Here is a 17,088-nt window from a genome sequence, read left to right as displayed (position 1 = left end):
AACGTCCACAGAATTGTATGTATGACCTGTGTATTTACAGGACTTTTCTGTCAAAACTTCATACAACATTCACAACTTGAGATGACCCATTAACTTGTGCATCATTGTTGACGCACAAACCACAAACTAAACCACTTTAAATGCTTGAATTTGATTAAAATTACATAATTTGGAAGTCGAGCCTTTCTTCACAAACAGCTCATAAGACTTGAAACGTACAAACACAGTGCGCACCGGATGAGAAGCAATGCCGCGCAGTCATGTCTACAACTCGCTAATATAGTATAGAAATGAACACAAGAGCAAAGACACAGATTTCTGCACGCACGCGATTAATGTCATACTGCGAATTGTGTTACTACTCTGAATATTGATCTGTTTTTCCACGATTATCAATGTAGTGTATACACCGACAAAAGAAGTAAATTATTACTTAAACTTGAGATTTATACTGGGGCACAGCAGATTTATACTGCCGGATAACACAAGGAGAACCGGACACTGGCAGGAAGCAGAGCGAGACCGTCCCGCCCCAATTTAACCCCTGACTGTATTCATGCAAATAAACATAACCACAGTGGCACTTACGAAACAAATGCATATTTAACCATATCAGTCATTTCAGTCAATCATAGAGTATGTACCTGCCATTTTACATGTGTAAAATACTTTATGCTAAGTGAGTATTTTTTTTTTCAATAATGCATTTGGTGGTGAATCAAAATGCAGATGTTTTTGGAGACCCTGGATGCTTCATCTCACTGAAAGGAGAGAGGGATGTGGTGCTCAGGGGATATCTAGCTTGTGTTTCACTAAGGTAGTTAGTCAATATGCGAGTTAAAGAAATAATTATGTTAAATATGCACAAACATGAAACGCATGCATTATTTAAAAATGTTAATCCACCAATTTATTTTATACCTTAACTCAGGTTTTTTTTATGAATTACACAACAATTAAGTGTCCCCGATAACAGAAAACAGGAAAGTATTAGTGAGAACAAAATGTTTAAAATAATACATATATTATTTATTTATTAATCTTTTTTTTGATTAATCAAGTTAGGATGCATAAAAAGAAGTCTCTTATTTTAGTCGTTTTATGATATCATGCAAACACACTACAAGTTTGCACTTAGTTGTTAAGATTCCTTATATAGCCCGTACAAAAGCATGACAAGTTTAGAAAGCATTATGGATGCAGGGAGGCAGAAATCATGCTGAATAAGGAAAGGGATAGACAGCAGCATACCACAGCACACGGGGCATCCAGCCCGTCCAGGCCTGGCAGCCCCGGTTCACCTTTCTCCCCTTTAAAGCCTCGGAAACCCTGTTCATGAAATCATTCATATAAACATCCTATTGTCCAGCCAAACCTCCACACTCGCCGCTCTGTCCCGGCACCTGATTGGCCCAGACCAGGTGGACTGGGAATGACTGACAGGAACATGCTTACTGGTCCCACAGAGCTGAGAACTTCACAAAGTCCAATGAGAAATTAAATATAACCTCTGCATTGAACTAGTGAGTCCACCCCATTGTGTTCAGCAAAACACTATTCCTGTCAGTCAAAATCCTGAAAAGAAAAATCCCTTGAGAGTTCTGGTACCAAGTGTGTTCTCAAAAATACAGTCTATGAGCAATCTTTAAGTCTTTATATATCCATGTAGGGCATACTTTACATACAGGGACCAGAACTGCTCTGGGCATAGGTTAGTGTGACATTACACGAAGACAAAAGGAGACGTGAAAGCTCCTTTAGCCTTAGTGCTCCACATTGAACGAAAGACATACCAACGGACACGGGGCATCTAATCCTGGGGCTCCCTGGTCTCCCTTATCCCCTTTGGCCCCCCTGTTGCCCTTCTTGCCCCTCTCCCCCTGTAAACAACAGTGCATTCAAATAAGTCAGACTTTAGTCCTCCTGATCGACTGATGCAGCAGCATCATCACTTAGAAGAACACGTTTAGAAGCTTAAACGAACAGTAGGTGTAATTGTGTCTGGTGCTGTGATAAATATTGGAATCATTAAAGGAGGGTAAGTGGAGGGGTTAAGGAGGAAGGTAATCAGACAATGGGGTTAGTGGGCAGAATTTCATTTCTTTATGTATAAATTTTATTAATTCTTGTTACAGTGGCTGCAAGGCACAAGTGTATCTATGTCCAATAATCATTTTCTAGTTTCTTTCATTCTCTAGTCATAATCTAGTTTTTAAAGTTAAAATTCTGCAAATAACTCCTGACAAATAATTTTATTTAAATGTTATATTTTAAGATTTAATTTACATTTATAGGTGTGCTATATAGATTCAATTTTTATATGTTCCCATAAAATTATAAAATTAAACGTGGAACATCATCCATTGACTTGTTAACAAAATTCACAAAATTATTTTAATAATTATTAAATGATGTAATAATAACTTAATTGTATACAACTATATTTTATACAAAACAACCGAAAGTAAAAAATGTATGATGTTGAAACAATATTGTTATATTTACATTTATATTTTTTATATCATTACTATTATTCATTTTAATATAATTAATAATACAAATATTACTTAATTGTCATTATAAAATGATTACTGTCTATATATATATTTATGTCTGCGACAAAATTATATAAAAGATGAACCTCATAAACTTTTTCTTTTTTCTTCCTATTATTGGTCTTAAATGTTAGCATAAATAAACTACACATCTGATGTCTTGAGTTTTAAAATCTAAAATTGCATCTGAATTCGTTTGAATTTCATCTTCAAGTCTGCATGCAAAGTAAAAGGATTGATGTGAGGAAACTAATAAATTGAATATCCATAAGTCTTTATAACTACATCCAAGCTAAAAAACAGATTTAAAATTCCAAACAGCCCTCATCATAAAATGAATTCCTACACTAAAAGAGAAGAAATCAGAGTGGAAAGACATTAAGATTCAATATGGAGCTCATTTTCAAATCCTGACTCATTATCACTGTATCTCATAATAAGGCTCCACGCATTCTTCAATTTCTCTCCCGAATACTTTCATCAGGATAAAATGGGCTCTACACCGATTTAATGCTACTTCCCACATTATGTGCTGTTTCTAAACACATCCAGATGTGGCTTAATGAAACCGTAAGAACTCGCTGCATTAGTGTAATTGGGCAGAAAATGTACACAGGTTGGAAGGAAGGAGGTCAGTGAAGGATATGAACAAAAGTAGGATGTGAGGAAAAGGCGGAGTATTAACCCAGGCTAAAACATTAGGATGCAGGAGGAGCAGGAGAAGGCCGGGAGTGAGAGGGGTATAGAGAGGACGACCAGGCCCGTCTCGGCAACAGAGCCACGGGACACAGGCCAGGGTGCGGGGGGAGGAAAAGGGGATAAGAAGACCTGCGGAAAAAAACAGAGGAAGACAAGGAAAGGACAAGAGTAAAAAAGCACGGTGTCCTAGAGTCCTCCACAGCATCTTTCACTGAGCTTTAGTCACAGAATGAGACAATGGCGATCAATATGATTGCTGGTTGAGGTTCTTTAGATTTTTTGTGTGGTTTATGTTTATTACATCAGCAGTGGAGGATGCTGGGAGGAGACATTGACATGTCTTGACTTTCAAGGTGGGAGACATTCCATCATTAACTGAGGAAATTAGTGTTAATAGGAGAGAGGTCAAGAGTCTAGAAAGATGGAAGACACAGACAGAAAATGTATAATCAGATGTGCTAACTGAATCATTGCAAAACTAATAATTTGAATAACGTTTTTGGCAATATTCATACAACAACAATGCATTTCTTTGTATTGTCAATATATGCTTATATGTGCTTTTACAGAAACATTTAAAAATGTACAATAAACAGTGGGGTCCAAAAGTCAGATTTTTTAAAAATGTTTTAAGATTTATTATCAGCATAACACATTGTATATTAAAATGTGAGTTTATATTGCATGGTCTTTGATTCTATGCTCCTAAAATGGATGTGTTACAAAATTTTTGTTTTGTGTTATCAATTTAACACACTGCAAGTTACTTTCAACACACATCGTGTTGATTTCTAACGCAAGTTGTGTTGAACACAGAGATGTGTTCAGTAAAGGACAATTAATGTGGTTTTTAGAGTGTTTACAAAACCTGATGATCCATGTTATTCTAAAAATTCTAAATTCTAAAACAACATTTCAACACTTCATAATTAAAAAAGTGGATTCATGCCATTGTCCCGTAAAGTCACAATAACATATGTTCTAAACAATAAATAAGGCACTTTTAATCTTACCCGGTTTCCTTTTAATCCCGCTGGTCCTACTAAACCCTGAATAAATGGAAAAGAGACATTATTTGTGGCCTAATCTTCATTTCAAGGAGCTTATTCACAGTTAAAAATAGTAAATGATGAGATCTGTCATACAGGTTCTTATAGATTCTGGAACATCACTTACAGGGATGCCTTGAGGCCCTATTGGTCCTGCTACTCCCATATCTCCCTTTTCCCCCTGTAAAATGAAAACAACAAACAGTTAGCATTACAGTAAACTGCAGCACACTCGATTCAACAAATTGCTTATTAATGCAGTGATGCAAACAAAAGTGTAAATTTGAAGAGTTTGGTTCCAAAATGATTTCAATTTGTCAAATATCATGTTTTTTAATGCGCATTCCAATTAATAGCAATCAAAATCCAGTTGGTTTGTTTTGATTTAAGCCACAATAACTAAAAAATACAGCTAACCAACACAATAGAACACAATAAAAACATGATAACATAATAAAAATGAATGGAGGTATCTCATTTCGGAACCAAACTCTTCATTTGTTTATTCAGTTTACTCAGTAAAATGGCACTAACCATTTCTCCTTTTGGTCCTGCAGGCCCAGAAACCCCAGCTGGTCCTATCAGACCCTTCAAACATGAGCAGAAAATGACACATGTGAGCTTCAACGGAGGTGATGGGTGACAAGGTCAGAGATGGAGAAAAACTAGTGAGTGGCAAGCACCAATAGATCAACCAACTTTATCTGAGCAGACTAAGAGCAATTTTTAAGCTTCTTAAATGTGATAAGCGGTCCCTGCAAGTTATAAGTTCCTTATAAGAGATTTCGCCTCCAAATTAAGCCTTCTCAATTTATAAAGAACTACAAAATTCCCAAAGTTTGTTGATCTAAAGAGAAGTACAAGACAAGAGTAAATGTAACAGTGAATCCATCTTGCATTTTCTCCCCGTGCCTTGGAGAAGATTCAACAAAAGGCCTGTTAGACATCTTGCTCTTTTGGGAGTCCTACTTTTCAGCCATTTGTACGGTAATCATTGTTCATGCAGTCGCATCCAATCATGCTCTCCTGCCGCGACATCACTAGATCAAAGCTTGTCTCTTGGAAAGAAATGAAGCTCTTGCTCAACATAGGCCAGGCACGTCTTAATATACACAGAGGTACAAAAGGCTGCGACAGCATGAAATATAAAGGAATTATTCACTTTTGGACTTTCAAGGAAAGAAAAGTCCGCTGGAGAGAGAGAGAGAACTGTTTACAAGCGCTTGGCCATGCTACCTCTCAGACAGAAATAAACTAGAGGCCGGTCGACCAAAAACAGCAAGAGGTAATGGCCAAATTTAGACTCAGGGATAAAGTCATGCCGATATAAACAAGGCCCTGACCAGCAGACAACAGAGACTAACACACAAATGCAGACGACAAAGCAAGCAACAGATCAAGCAGACGGACAAACAGACAGACAGAAAAAGCAAACAAGCAGGCGGACTGCGGAGGGAAGAATGACAGAGGGCTAGATGGAAATCGAGAGATGGGGGTAATGGGAACGGGTGTCGCGCCACTCACCACTGGACCAGGCTTGCCGTCTAAACCATGAGCCCCCTGGACAGCGTGTAAAGAGTTAGAGAGCGAGAGGAGAGATGGAGGTGAAGGGGGTGGGGGGGTGGAGAGGGGTGGGTGGATGAGTGAAGCAGTGACTCGTGTGCCACATAAAAACAACACTAGTTCTGATGGAGGGGTAATGTGTTGAAGACGATGTGTAAGACACGGACAGTAACTCCTTTGACTTTAAATACAAGTAAATACCTTAAAGAAGTAGTTCACTTTCAAAATACATTTTCGTGATAATTTACTCACCCCCAAGTCATCCAAGATGTTTATGTTTTTTTCTTTAGTGGAAAAGAAATTAAGGTTTTTGATGAAACCATTCCAGGATTCTTCTCCATGTAGTGGACTTCAATGGGCTCCAAACGGTTGTAGGTCAAAATTATAGTTTCAGTGCAGCTTCAAAGGGATTTAAATGACGAATGAATAAAGGTCTTATCTAGCGAAACGATCGGTAATTTTCTAACAAAACAATAAAAAATGTATATGCTCTATAAACACAAATGCTCTCCTTAGTCAGTTCTGTTCTGCCATATGCGTTTATGATTTCACGTTATATGCAATTACATTGAAACTTGCACGTTCAACTTATAAACACTAATTCTGTACATCCGACTATACGTCAATCGTGACCTTTTCAACGAAATTAGGTATTTTGTGATTTCGCAGAACAGAGCAAGGCGAGCATTTGTGTTCATTAAGCATATACATTTTTTTTTTAAATGACGTATCATTTCACTAGATAAGACCTTTATTCATCGCCCGGTATCGTTTAAAGCCCTTTGAAGCTGCACTGAAACTGCAATTTTGACCTTCAACCGTGTGGAGCCTATAGAAGTCCACTATATGGAGAAAAATCCTGGAATTCTTTCATCAAAAACCTTAGTTTCTTTTTGACTATAGAAACAAATACATAAACATCTTGGATGACATGGGGGTGAGTAAATTATGATGAACATTTTTTTGATTTTTTGAGTACATTTCCTTTAAATTATAAAAATTTTGTTTTTTTAATGTAAAAAAATAAATAAAATACTATGTACATAGTGGCTCTGGTTCAAAACAAAGTGAGCTGTCTACATAAGCAATATCTCAACTAAAAGAGTAACCTTATAAGCATCTGAATTGACAGGAAATTTAGCGGCATCTAGTGGTGAGGTTGCAAACTGCAACCAACGGCTCGGCTTCGAAGCACTAAGGGGGCTGAAACAGAACTAAGATGTCATTTTCACTGCTTTTCCAAAGGAGATAACAAATTTACTAAAAGTGCTCTATAGCGCAGTTTGTCTGTTTAGGGCTACTGCAGAAATAAGATGGTGAAATACATATAAGGGAACCGGCAATGTATGAAGATAGAAATAGCTCATTCTAAGATAATGAAAACATAACGCTTCATCATGTAAGGTCTTTATACACCTATGAACATATAGTTATGAATATTATATTGCATTTCTGTCTATAGATCGTCCAAAAATTACATATTAGACCTTTAACTCGAAATATTCACTTTGAGGATGTTGCCAAATAAACAATTATAAACCCATGAACTATTGAGTAAAATAGTCAATTGTTAAATTAATTTAATTTATTTTATTAATATTTTAAATAATGAAATGTATGTATAGTCTGCATTTTTCTTGCTAAGTAGGTAAAACATTGAATAACAACACTAAATTTGGGAGTTCGATTCCCGGGGAACACACATACTGATCAAATGTATAGCTTGAATGTGAGTAGGATAAAAGCATCAACCAAATGCATAATTGCAATGCATTCTGGGAATAGCTTAATATATATAGGTTTTGGAACAGAGACATTATGTCAGGCTAATATAAACTTTAAGATATTTGAAAAATTTCCTTTTCCTTTTTTGTTTACGGTACAGTATACAGTACAGGACTTTAATGACAAATACGATCTTTTCATAAAATCAAAAGGAGTTACTGTGCCATTGATGATGTGACTAGAACAAGTTAATCAATGACTTTGACACCATAGATATACACCAGAACTCAGAAAAAAAGAACCCTTGAATTCACAAAAACAAAATCTACAGCATGCTATTTAACAGAGCAGTGAAGAGGAAACATTTATAACAAAACACAAACATATTTCAAATAATATCATTCATTCCTATAAAAGCTATGGAGACAGCTACGTAGTAATCAGAAACTATTAGGAATTAGTACTCTATTCAAATGTGTATATGCCCAGGTAACATAATAATTACATAATGGCATATGTATTTACAGGATTGCAATGATTTCCAAATGTGCACATTCACTGATTCATGCAATGTAAAAACAATACAATATTAAATCACAATGTGTAGTTACAAACACACATGAAATAGCAGAGCATGATATTGGAGTGCTAAAGCACATTTCTGATCAATCTCATGTACACTATTAAATACACTAAATATGTGCAGGTCTCTAAATGTTCAACAGCTCCCTAGAACCAGTTAATCTAACGCATGTTTAGTATCAAACATTCAAATAGAGAATATACTCACAGGGAGTCCGAGATGGCCTCTGTCTCCTTTATCTCCCTTTTGTCCATGTGATCCCTTGTCTCCTCTCAAACCAACTCCTGGCTCTCCCTGAACCACAAAGGAGATACGGTACAACATGAGTTATAATATGCTCTTTAACTTGATAACAGTTATGTAACGAAATGATGACATGATAACATGAAGGTGTACCTACCTTTGGTCCTAACAAACCTGGAGGCCCCTGATAGGTAAGAAAATAATGATTGTGAGAAATCACATATCAAATCAGAACCAAATGATATTCTTTGTTGTATCTATGTTCAAAGCGTTTGGTATGTTCCTTGGCCACATACAAATCTTAGGTATTGTTGGAGACAAGATACAGTGGTTGGTACAATAATTATTTTTGCCCTCACCAATGGCCCAACTGGCCCAGCAGGTCCTGGAGGCCCAGCAGGCCCGTAGACCTAAAAAAACAAGGATCACCAGTAGAACAGTCATGTGTAGTAAATGTGTAGTAAAGATGTGTAGTAAAGTTGGGAACTTACCAACTCTGCTTTGTCTCCTTTCTCTCCAAGTTCACCTTTCTGACCCTGATGAATGTATGAGAGGCAAAAGAGGAAAACTTAAGTTTACTATTCACATAGCAAAACTCAAACCCAGCATGATGAAATACACTGCATCCAAAGTCACTATTGTCAGCAATGACTTATATGTGTTTAAAGGGCATCATTGCGTACCATTGGGCCTGGCAATCCAATGGGACCAGGGGGCCCTGAAACCCCCTTTTCTCCTGTAGGGCCATCTAAACCCTACAGAATTGGGAAAATTAACAAAAGTAACATCAGGTCAGGGGACTTTTGAAGAACATCAATTTATAGCCAATCAAAACAATGTCCACACAGCCGATAGACATTGATGCTGGGTTGAACATTAGTAAACTGCAAGTTTTTGAGAACGCAATGCTGCCCATCAACCACAATTTAGCCAGATTTCTAGAAAAACAAATATTTGGTTACTCAGGTTATGGCAATGCATTCACATGATGCTTTCAGTACATAACTGGAATGACCTTATTCTGATCCTATTTATGCAAATCCAGTCATTGTCTATCATGCAGGAGTACAAGATTATTAGCTCAATTGCACTCAGACAATCTGCTGTCACTCACGGGTGATCCAGAAGGGCCCATGTCCCCCTTGTCTCCTTTTGGTCCAGAGAAGCCCATAACTCCTCCCTCTCCTCGTGGCCCCTCTGGTCCAGGTGGGCCGACGGGTCCTGTTTCTCCTGGCTTTCCCCGTGGACCCTAAGAATTACAGGTACATTCACACAGGATTACAAAGGTTATACTTTATGTATTCATCCACCATTAAACTAATAGATGGTTCACTTTTTATTATAGTGGGAATTTGTTTTGAAAATTAAATTGACCTTTTCGCCATCATGACCAGGGGCACCTGGCAGTCCAATATCACCCTAAAAAAGAGAAATGGATTAAAGTAAGAGAACAGGGTAGTTTTTAGTTGTATACAAGGTGCAACGTAGAGAACTAGGCTGTTATGCCATGCATGAATGTTAGTATATAGTATACTTTGCTATTGTTTTTCTCTTTATTGTACTATTTTGCTCTACAGTGATACTTTAATTTGTATTTCCCTGCAACTTAAAAGGTTAAAATGTCAAGATCCAAAAACTTTACCACAATAGATCACCGTGCATTTTGTTTTCTGTCAGCTATGCATAAAAATCTATATTTAACTGTTCAAGTGTATAATAATATACTTCATTTAAAAGTCTACATGGATACACACTTGTTTTAAATTAAAGATGGATTTATATGTATTTCAACATTTTTGAGGTTAGGGAGATGTGCTACCTTCAAACCTGGAGTGCCAGCAGCCCCTGGAGGTCCTGGTAGACCAGGAGGTCCCTAAAAAGCACATATGGTTACATAAACTTTGCAGGGGATTTTTTGAAATGACCCAGAATTTTATTGTTACTGTCTGTATCTGTATCACAGTTCGTCAAATAATAAATGTGAAAAGCAATTATGTGACACTCACCATTGAATGCACATTACGAATATCCTAAAATATAAAAAGGTTATTAGTTTACACATTACAATACAAGCTATAGAAATATTTAGACGGTATTATGGCAAATTCTAAAAAAGTAAGATCTTGGAGACATAAGAGCAGACATACATTCTCATTGATCAAAGTCTTTCCTGGCTCGCCTGTAGGACCGGGTGGACCCTGATGAATGATCGGAAACATTAAATTATTTATAATGTGATTACTAAAACTACCCATGACATGTATACAGCAATTACAAACTGATGCAAAACCAAGTCTGTGAGTGATAAAATTGTACCAACTACTGTATATAGAGTATTTGCATAGCCTTGACTCACCCTTGGTCCAGAGGGACCTTCCAGACCAGGTTCACCCTGCAGAATAAAAACAATGGAATATATTAACAATACAATATAATAACATTCAAGCACTCATACATGTACTCAGTAAAGTTAACAAAATGCCAGCTGCCCACCTTTATGCCATTATCGCCTTTCTCACCCTATGAAAAGAAGGTAATAATTGAAACTGAGATCACACCATTGTTTTACATATAAACATAACAAAATATAAACATACACCTGCTGGCTTACTGAACACACTTGACATGGGTAACACACACAAAAATCTATATATATTACTTTATTGTCAGTGTATGGATACTTATAACCTCTTGGTAGAATTTTGGATGGTACCTTGGGTCCAACTGGTCCTGGCAGTCCTGAGACACCTGGTTCTCCTTTGATGCCATTTCCTGCAGCACTGGGTTCACCTTTCTCTCCCTGCCAACAAATAACAATGTAAGAGTTAACCGTGAGAATATTTAAGGAAAAATAACATCATTTAATAAAGATATCGAAGACACTGCCAAGCGTAATAAAGTCAAATAATTTTTTTTTTTTGCATGTGTGATGTTATTTTTATGACTTCTGAGCACGGTATCAATGACAATGCAAAACCTCTGGAAAATGCATTCTTTGACACTACTTAGAGCATACAACCAGATCACCATTTAAGAAATGCATTTCTGCATGCACATGTACTGTAACAAAGGTTAAAACAAAACAAACAACCAATGACAAAAAGTGTTATGTAAAATCAAACAAGGAATGCAAATCTCAAACAAAATGATGATTCAACACACAACCACATTGCTCATTTAGGGTTTACCTTGTAACCCCGTTTCCCAGGGATACCAGAAATACCTGCATGACCCTTTACAGCAACAGGAAAAGCACCATTATATTTTTAAAGTCATATAATTGAATGCGCTTAAAAACAGCCACACCAAGGACTTTACCTTTTGACCAGGGATGCCCGGAAAACCAGGCTCTCCCTGAGGGGATGCAAGTTGTCAACATCAAAGGAAAAAAGAGAAAGAGAGGAGGAAAAGAGTGAGAGATCACGTTCTCAAGCTCTGACCACTAAAAATCAACAAATAAAACAACATCATACATTTTGCCCGATTTGGTGCACAACTTCTTTTTCAAGCAACACAAATCATTGTTATAGTTATTTAGACAAATATTGTTTACATCGATTGTAAACCCCACTGGGTCTATCGGATATCATCATTTCTATCGAAGCAATCAGACAGCACACACTGGTATCAATATTTAGATTGCCGCTTTGATGTTTGTACGTTCCAGGCACACAAACAGCCGATTGCTAGCCGTGCCGCAGAGAGTCGCCCACAATTGCTTTGTTATTAATAGTGAAGAGCGCACGACAGCTATTTAATTCTTGTCTGTTAGCTCAGACTAATGAGCAGACATCATGGCGGTGATACAGAGACACAGCTGCGGGCAGACACTTGACCCGAGCGCTCCAGGCACCGTCAATGGTTTTTTCTCATGCCATCTCATTCCTCAAGTCTCAGACGCCACTTTACGGTCTCTGAAGGTGAGAAGTTTATATGTGACATGCCTGGATAATGAGCTATTAATCACACTCGGGCGTGAACGCACATTACAGTACGCACCATTTTAGCAATGGAACGCTTTTCCAACATCATGCAGGAAACTGGGAATGGGAATAAATTGTCATTTTTTGGAAAATGTGTGGGATGCAATTAGTGAATTGGGAGTGACTTTAAGGAAGGTCGAGGGTTTGACACAAGGTATTGTGGGTAATTTGTTGCATGGGTAAAGGACGATTGGCGAAGTGAACTACCTTGGCTCCTTGTTTCCCAGGCATTCCTAGATCACCCTGAAAAATTAGCATCAGTTCAATATTTGTTCAACATCTAAACATGTCACATGCTGTGAGCCAAAACCAAACATCTTGCTCGCAACCAAATCACAACACACACGACAGCGAATTCTGTCAATATTTATTCCCCCTCATGCAGTTCTTCACCTGTATATGACAAAAGTGTTCAGCAGAAGAGAGAAAGTAAATAACATGAGGATGAATAAATGATGAAAGAACTGAACCATCCCTTAAAGTATACTGGGTGTTTGTGAGACCTGCATCAAGTGTCATCAGAAAAGCATTTTACAGCATGTTCTGCATTCCACAAAGCCTCAATAGAAAACCCTGATGGTCATTCGGAGATGGACAGCCAGACAGCCGGTTTTCGAGGGTAGAGAGCAGCGCTGGCATGAAGACTCCAGTGAGTCTGAGCATGGGGGCAGGTGGTGGAACCAAGCTTGGCACAACCCATTTTGACAGGTGCTGCGGTCAGACCTTGGAAAGGGTTGCAGGTTATCAAGAGAGAGACAGAGACGGACACCACAAGTGTGTGGTGTGAGGGTATACAGTTGATCCAAGGCACTCTGGTGTGCATTTGGGTTGGAGACAAGACTGCAGCATACTCAGCTGCTTCTATAAACACTGTGAGACCAATGGGAGAGAACGAAACTAGGAGAGGGAAAGACAGGGAGATGTATGGCGCTTGAGAGTTGGCCAGAAGAAGAAAGAGCACGGCCCTATCCAGCTTCCTAAGGTGCATGTCGAAGACAGGAAGTCGCTTTGATCTTCTCCTTTTCCAATCAACTCGCACCATTCCAGACGCCCTCCCTGTCCATCGTCATGTCTTGTTCAACCCCGTCCACGTCTATTTTAGAGCTTCGGCGAATAACACTCGGAGTGTTCGAACTGACATTGGGTGCAAGTGATTTATGGCGGCGCTAATCTCCAGGCTGAAAACGAGGAGGACGCACTCTTTGGAGTTCAGAGGAATTCCGGGAAGGTAAAGAGAACACTTATCAGCACAGAGGAAAGTGGTCTTGTTCTCTGCTGACAAAATTGATTCCTTAAGGACGGCTTGCGATAAGTAATGGCTTCGTTTGGCTCCTCTGAAACGGGATACCGCGTGCAAACGTGCTCGGCCAGAGGTATAAAAAGCCGAAAGGAAATTCCCAAATAAACCCTTTGAGTTCCATTAATATGCATCATTTGCTGCCCGAGAAACACACAAAAGGACCTTGTATGGGGAGAAAAACAATAATTATAAAATAGTTCATTTGGACTCCTGAAAATCTGTTCGTAGTTTAGGCGAGGCTGGACATAATAACAGTATCTATACCAATGACGATTTTGGACAAACTTGATTTGCTTCAGCAAACTTGTTGGAAAACAACTTTTGCATTTTCGTCAGTTACACTTCAGGGTCAATCTGTAATTGTACTTTTGCCTTTTAAAAATGTAAAGAAATGCGAAGACGTTTTTCCCCCAAAACACAAACATCACCCCATTGCATAGAAATGTTTACCTAGACACCTCATTGGAGAGTTCCACATAGAGGTGAAACGGTTCACTGATGTCACTTACAGTTTGTTAGAATGCCCCAATAGCCACGACTGTAAAAATCAGGGGGATTTGAATTCCCCCCAAAATGAATACCCTTTTGTTATTGTCTTGTGTTTGTTTAGCAAATACTGTATAATGTTTGAGTTTTCGTGACAGTTAATACATTTTCATAATCATGCACTCATGATGCATGAAAATGCAAAGTCAGCTTGCTCTTGAGTATTAACGGACTGAATTTCAGGGTTGCCAGATCTGTGTTACAAAATTGATCATCACTAGCCTAATGTTCCTAGTCCAAATAACAGAACCTAACATTCATAAATAAAATAATTTCTTTCAGGATCACTACCGTCAAAAAAGTCTGACAATTAGAATACAGTTTATTATGGTGGTATGGTTCTGTTCTGGGCAAAAACTGGGGAGCGATAACCTCCCTTAGGGTAAACAGAACAATAGATATCATTAGTTTTTAATAACATTTAAGTGTAACACATTACGTAAAGTAAATGAGACTTGTGAAAAGGAATAACAGAAGTCGAGTCGAAGTGTAAATGTTAGGTGGTGCTGAGGATGGAGGAGGGTAATTTGCTACTGAACAATGCAATAAGCTGATGTTAACGTTATCCGAATGAATTTAAAACGGATGCTGTGATAGCTCATATTTCTAAATGTAGATGAGGATTAGTTGATGCGAGCTTGACTCACGTGACCTGCCAGAACTAATGATATACACTTGATTTTAAGATTAGCAGCAAAATAACAAAATCTTTTCACTCCTGACCTGTAGAAAACACAACCCGCTGCAACATTTTAAAGTAGCCCAATTCTACGGGAAAGACTTGGCAACACAGACCATCTCACTACGTTGCAAGATGGAAGACGACCTACATATAGAAACAGCTGCTAATGTGGCATTTAGTTATACAGTATATCTATGATATAGGTACGTCATTTTAGACACAACTATAGTCTTCCATCTATGTGCTTCTAGAGGAAATTACATCACATACTGTACGCAAACTATCTGAGATTATGACAAACCATTCCTTTCTGACTTGCAACTAATTTAGTTGACAATGTTTTTTCCAGACACAAATAACCCAATGGAATTACAGATTGACCCTTCACCTAATTGGATAAACCACATTCAAAGCTGTTAAATAATAATACGTTTCTGTAAGTTTATACACAGAAATCTAAATTAACAACATAACCAATTTTTACATTAACCATTACTTGGTAAACATTAATAATATATGTAATTATTTAACATACTATTCTGTGTCAGACCTAACAGCTCATGTTCCCATCTGTGAGACACTGCCTTATCGCGACTTGTTGCCCTAATAACTCTCAGACTCTGTTTTAGTCATCCCGGTCTGGAGGGGAGTGTATAATTAAGAGGTTTTCATCATTGACGTCATGTAAAGAGAAAGAAAGAGAGCATAGAATAAAAGCAGGCTTCTCATTTGATCTCTGAGGTGCAGCTCTTCATAACCACACGTCTCTTTTTACCGTGGTCTTGTCACGCCAGCCTTCTGTCTTCACATAAGAGTCTAATGGCAGGGGCGCCAGGCATGTGTTACACGTGTGTATGTCTGTCTCTGTGCGTGTGTGTGCATTTAAACATGTGCTTCAGATTCTCCTCTAGAAGGAGAAAAGTAGAGCGTCTTTAAGAGGCTCATTAAATACAGACTCACTGCCCACTGCCTACTGCAGGAGTTCAAGTCTGTAAATTTACTTTTTGCTTATCTGTTGATTATCTAATCTAACTTATCTAACATGACTATCTTATCTAACATTCACTACACAAATCACAAGTTTCTGTTGAAGAAGGTAAAGTTCTGACTACTAATGAAAGAAGCAGATATTTTAAGGGAAAGACGGTAGTTTATTTCTGTTCTATTACTTTTCTATTATTTAAAAAAGTAAGCCCTGCCATAGTATTACTGTACTATATTTAAAACATGGTAACATTGAAGTACAGCATAAGACCAAGGTATATCATGGTTGGTAACATGGTAAATATGTAAAATTACAGAAAATATTGCATTACAAGATACTTTAAAAGAATATCAAAGTACCATGGTGCATGTCTAACTTTAAGTTTTTTAAGTTTAGTTTTAAGTTTAAGTTCAAACACTTACTCGCTCTTTACCTTAGAATAAAAGTGAGCTTAAAACATCCTAACATCCTAAACATCCAAAAACGATTTTATACTCCAGCATCTTCAAACGGCTATCCTATGAAAATATATATATTTTATATTATATAAAAATAATAAAATAATGTTTGCACAATTATGTTTATTATTTAAAAAAAATATGTCTTATTTATTATATTTATTAAGGATTTAAAGAAAATTATAAACAATGGGGTGGTTGCACAAGATGGCGCCAGTGATCTTTTGAGACGCAAGAGCCGGCGGAATCTTTTCCGGTCGTATAACAGTATCTTGTTGTTTTGGCTTAACAAAGTTCTCAGCAATGTAAAGAGGATCTATCATTTCACTGATATATTACTTTCTTCTTTTTTATCTAAAAAACTCCCAAACTTGCCGGCCAAAAATCCTCCTTTTCCCATATAGTTTTATACGACCGGAAATTATTCAGATGACCCTGGCATCCCAAAAGCTCACTGACACCATCATGTGTAACTAGCGAATTAAGTTCATAACTTTTCACCAGTATGTGCAAAATTTTTTTACAATCATAATACTTTTCATGCAGTGTTCGAAGGGCACAGTGTCAATTCAAAGTTATAACAAACTTCAACAGCCAAATCCCTCAATGTCTAATTTAAACTATCCATCTCTCAATCCCAATCCATGAACCCAAACAAGCCATCCCTCAGCCCCATCATCAAGCAAAAGAAGCGTACCCTTCCTCACTTAGAGGTGT

The 17,088-nt window shown here is 37.6% G+C and overlaps 1 protein-coding gene across 5 annotated transcripts in view; it reads right to left on the bottom strand.

Annotated features, from left to right (window-relative positions):
• col13a1 (collagen, type XIII, alpha 1) overlaps positions 1-17,088 on the bottom strand; it is an 85,704-nt gene that overhangs the window by 6,069 nt on the left and 62,547 nt on the right. For 4 of the 5 annotated variants that reach the window (XM_056760304.1, XM_056760306.1, XM_056760305.1 and 1 more), the window contains 18 exons: positions 11,131-11,217; positions 10,911-10,937; positions 10,774-10,809; positions 10,565-10,615; positions 10,424-10,447; positions 10,237-10,290; positions 9,792-9,836; positions 9,532-9,666; positions 9,101-9,172; positions 8,909-8,953; positions 8,777-8,827; positions 8,575-8,601; positions 8,382-8,468; positions 5,828-5,863; positions 4,838-4,891; positions 4,431-4,484; positions 4,268-4,303; positions 1,794-1,880 (listed from right to left, as the gene is read on the bottom strand). In XM_056760304.1, coding sequence (XP_056616282.1) covers positions 1,794-1,880; positions 4,268-4,303; positions 4,431-4,484; positions 4,838-4,891; positions 5,828-5,863; positions 8,382-8,468; positions 8,575-8,601; positions 8,777-8,827; positions 8,909-8,953; positions 9,101-9,172; positions 9,532-9,666; positions 9,792-9,836; positions 10,237-10,290; positions 10,424-10,447; positions 10,565-10,615; positions 10,774-10,809; positions 10,911-10,937; positions 11,131-11,217 — 1,008 coding nt within the window. The remainder of the gene's footprint in view (positions 1-1,793; positions 1,881-4,267; positions 4,304-4,430; positions 4,485-4,837; positions 4,892-5,827; positions 5,864-8,381; positions 8,469-8,574; positions 8,602-8,776; positions 8,828-8,908; positions 8,954-9,100; positions 9,173-9,531; positions 9,667-9,791; positions 9,837-10,236; positions 10,291-10,423; positions 10,448-10,564; positions 10,616-10,773; positions 10,810-10,910; positions 10,938-11,130; positions 11,218-17,088) is intronic. The other variant, XM_056760308.1, reaches the window with a different exon arrangement.

Source organism: Triplophysa dalaica, chromosome 11 (assembly GCF_015846415.1).
Source record: "Triplophysa dalaica isolate WHDGS20190420 chromosome 11, ASM1584641v1, whole genome shotgun sequence".
NCBI lineage: Eukaryota > Metazoa > Chordata > Actinopteri > Cypriniformes > Nemacheilidae > Triplophysa > Triplophysa dalaica.
The sequence above is the reverse complement of the archived record's forward strand: the minus strand, read 5'-3'. Positions and strand labels throughout refer to the sequence as shown.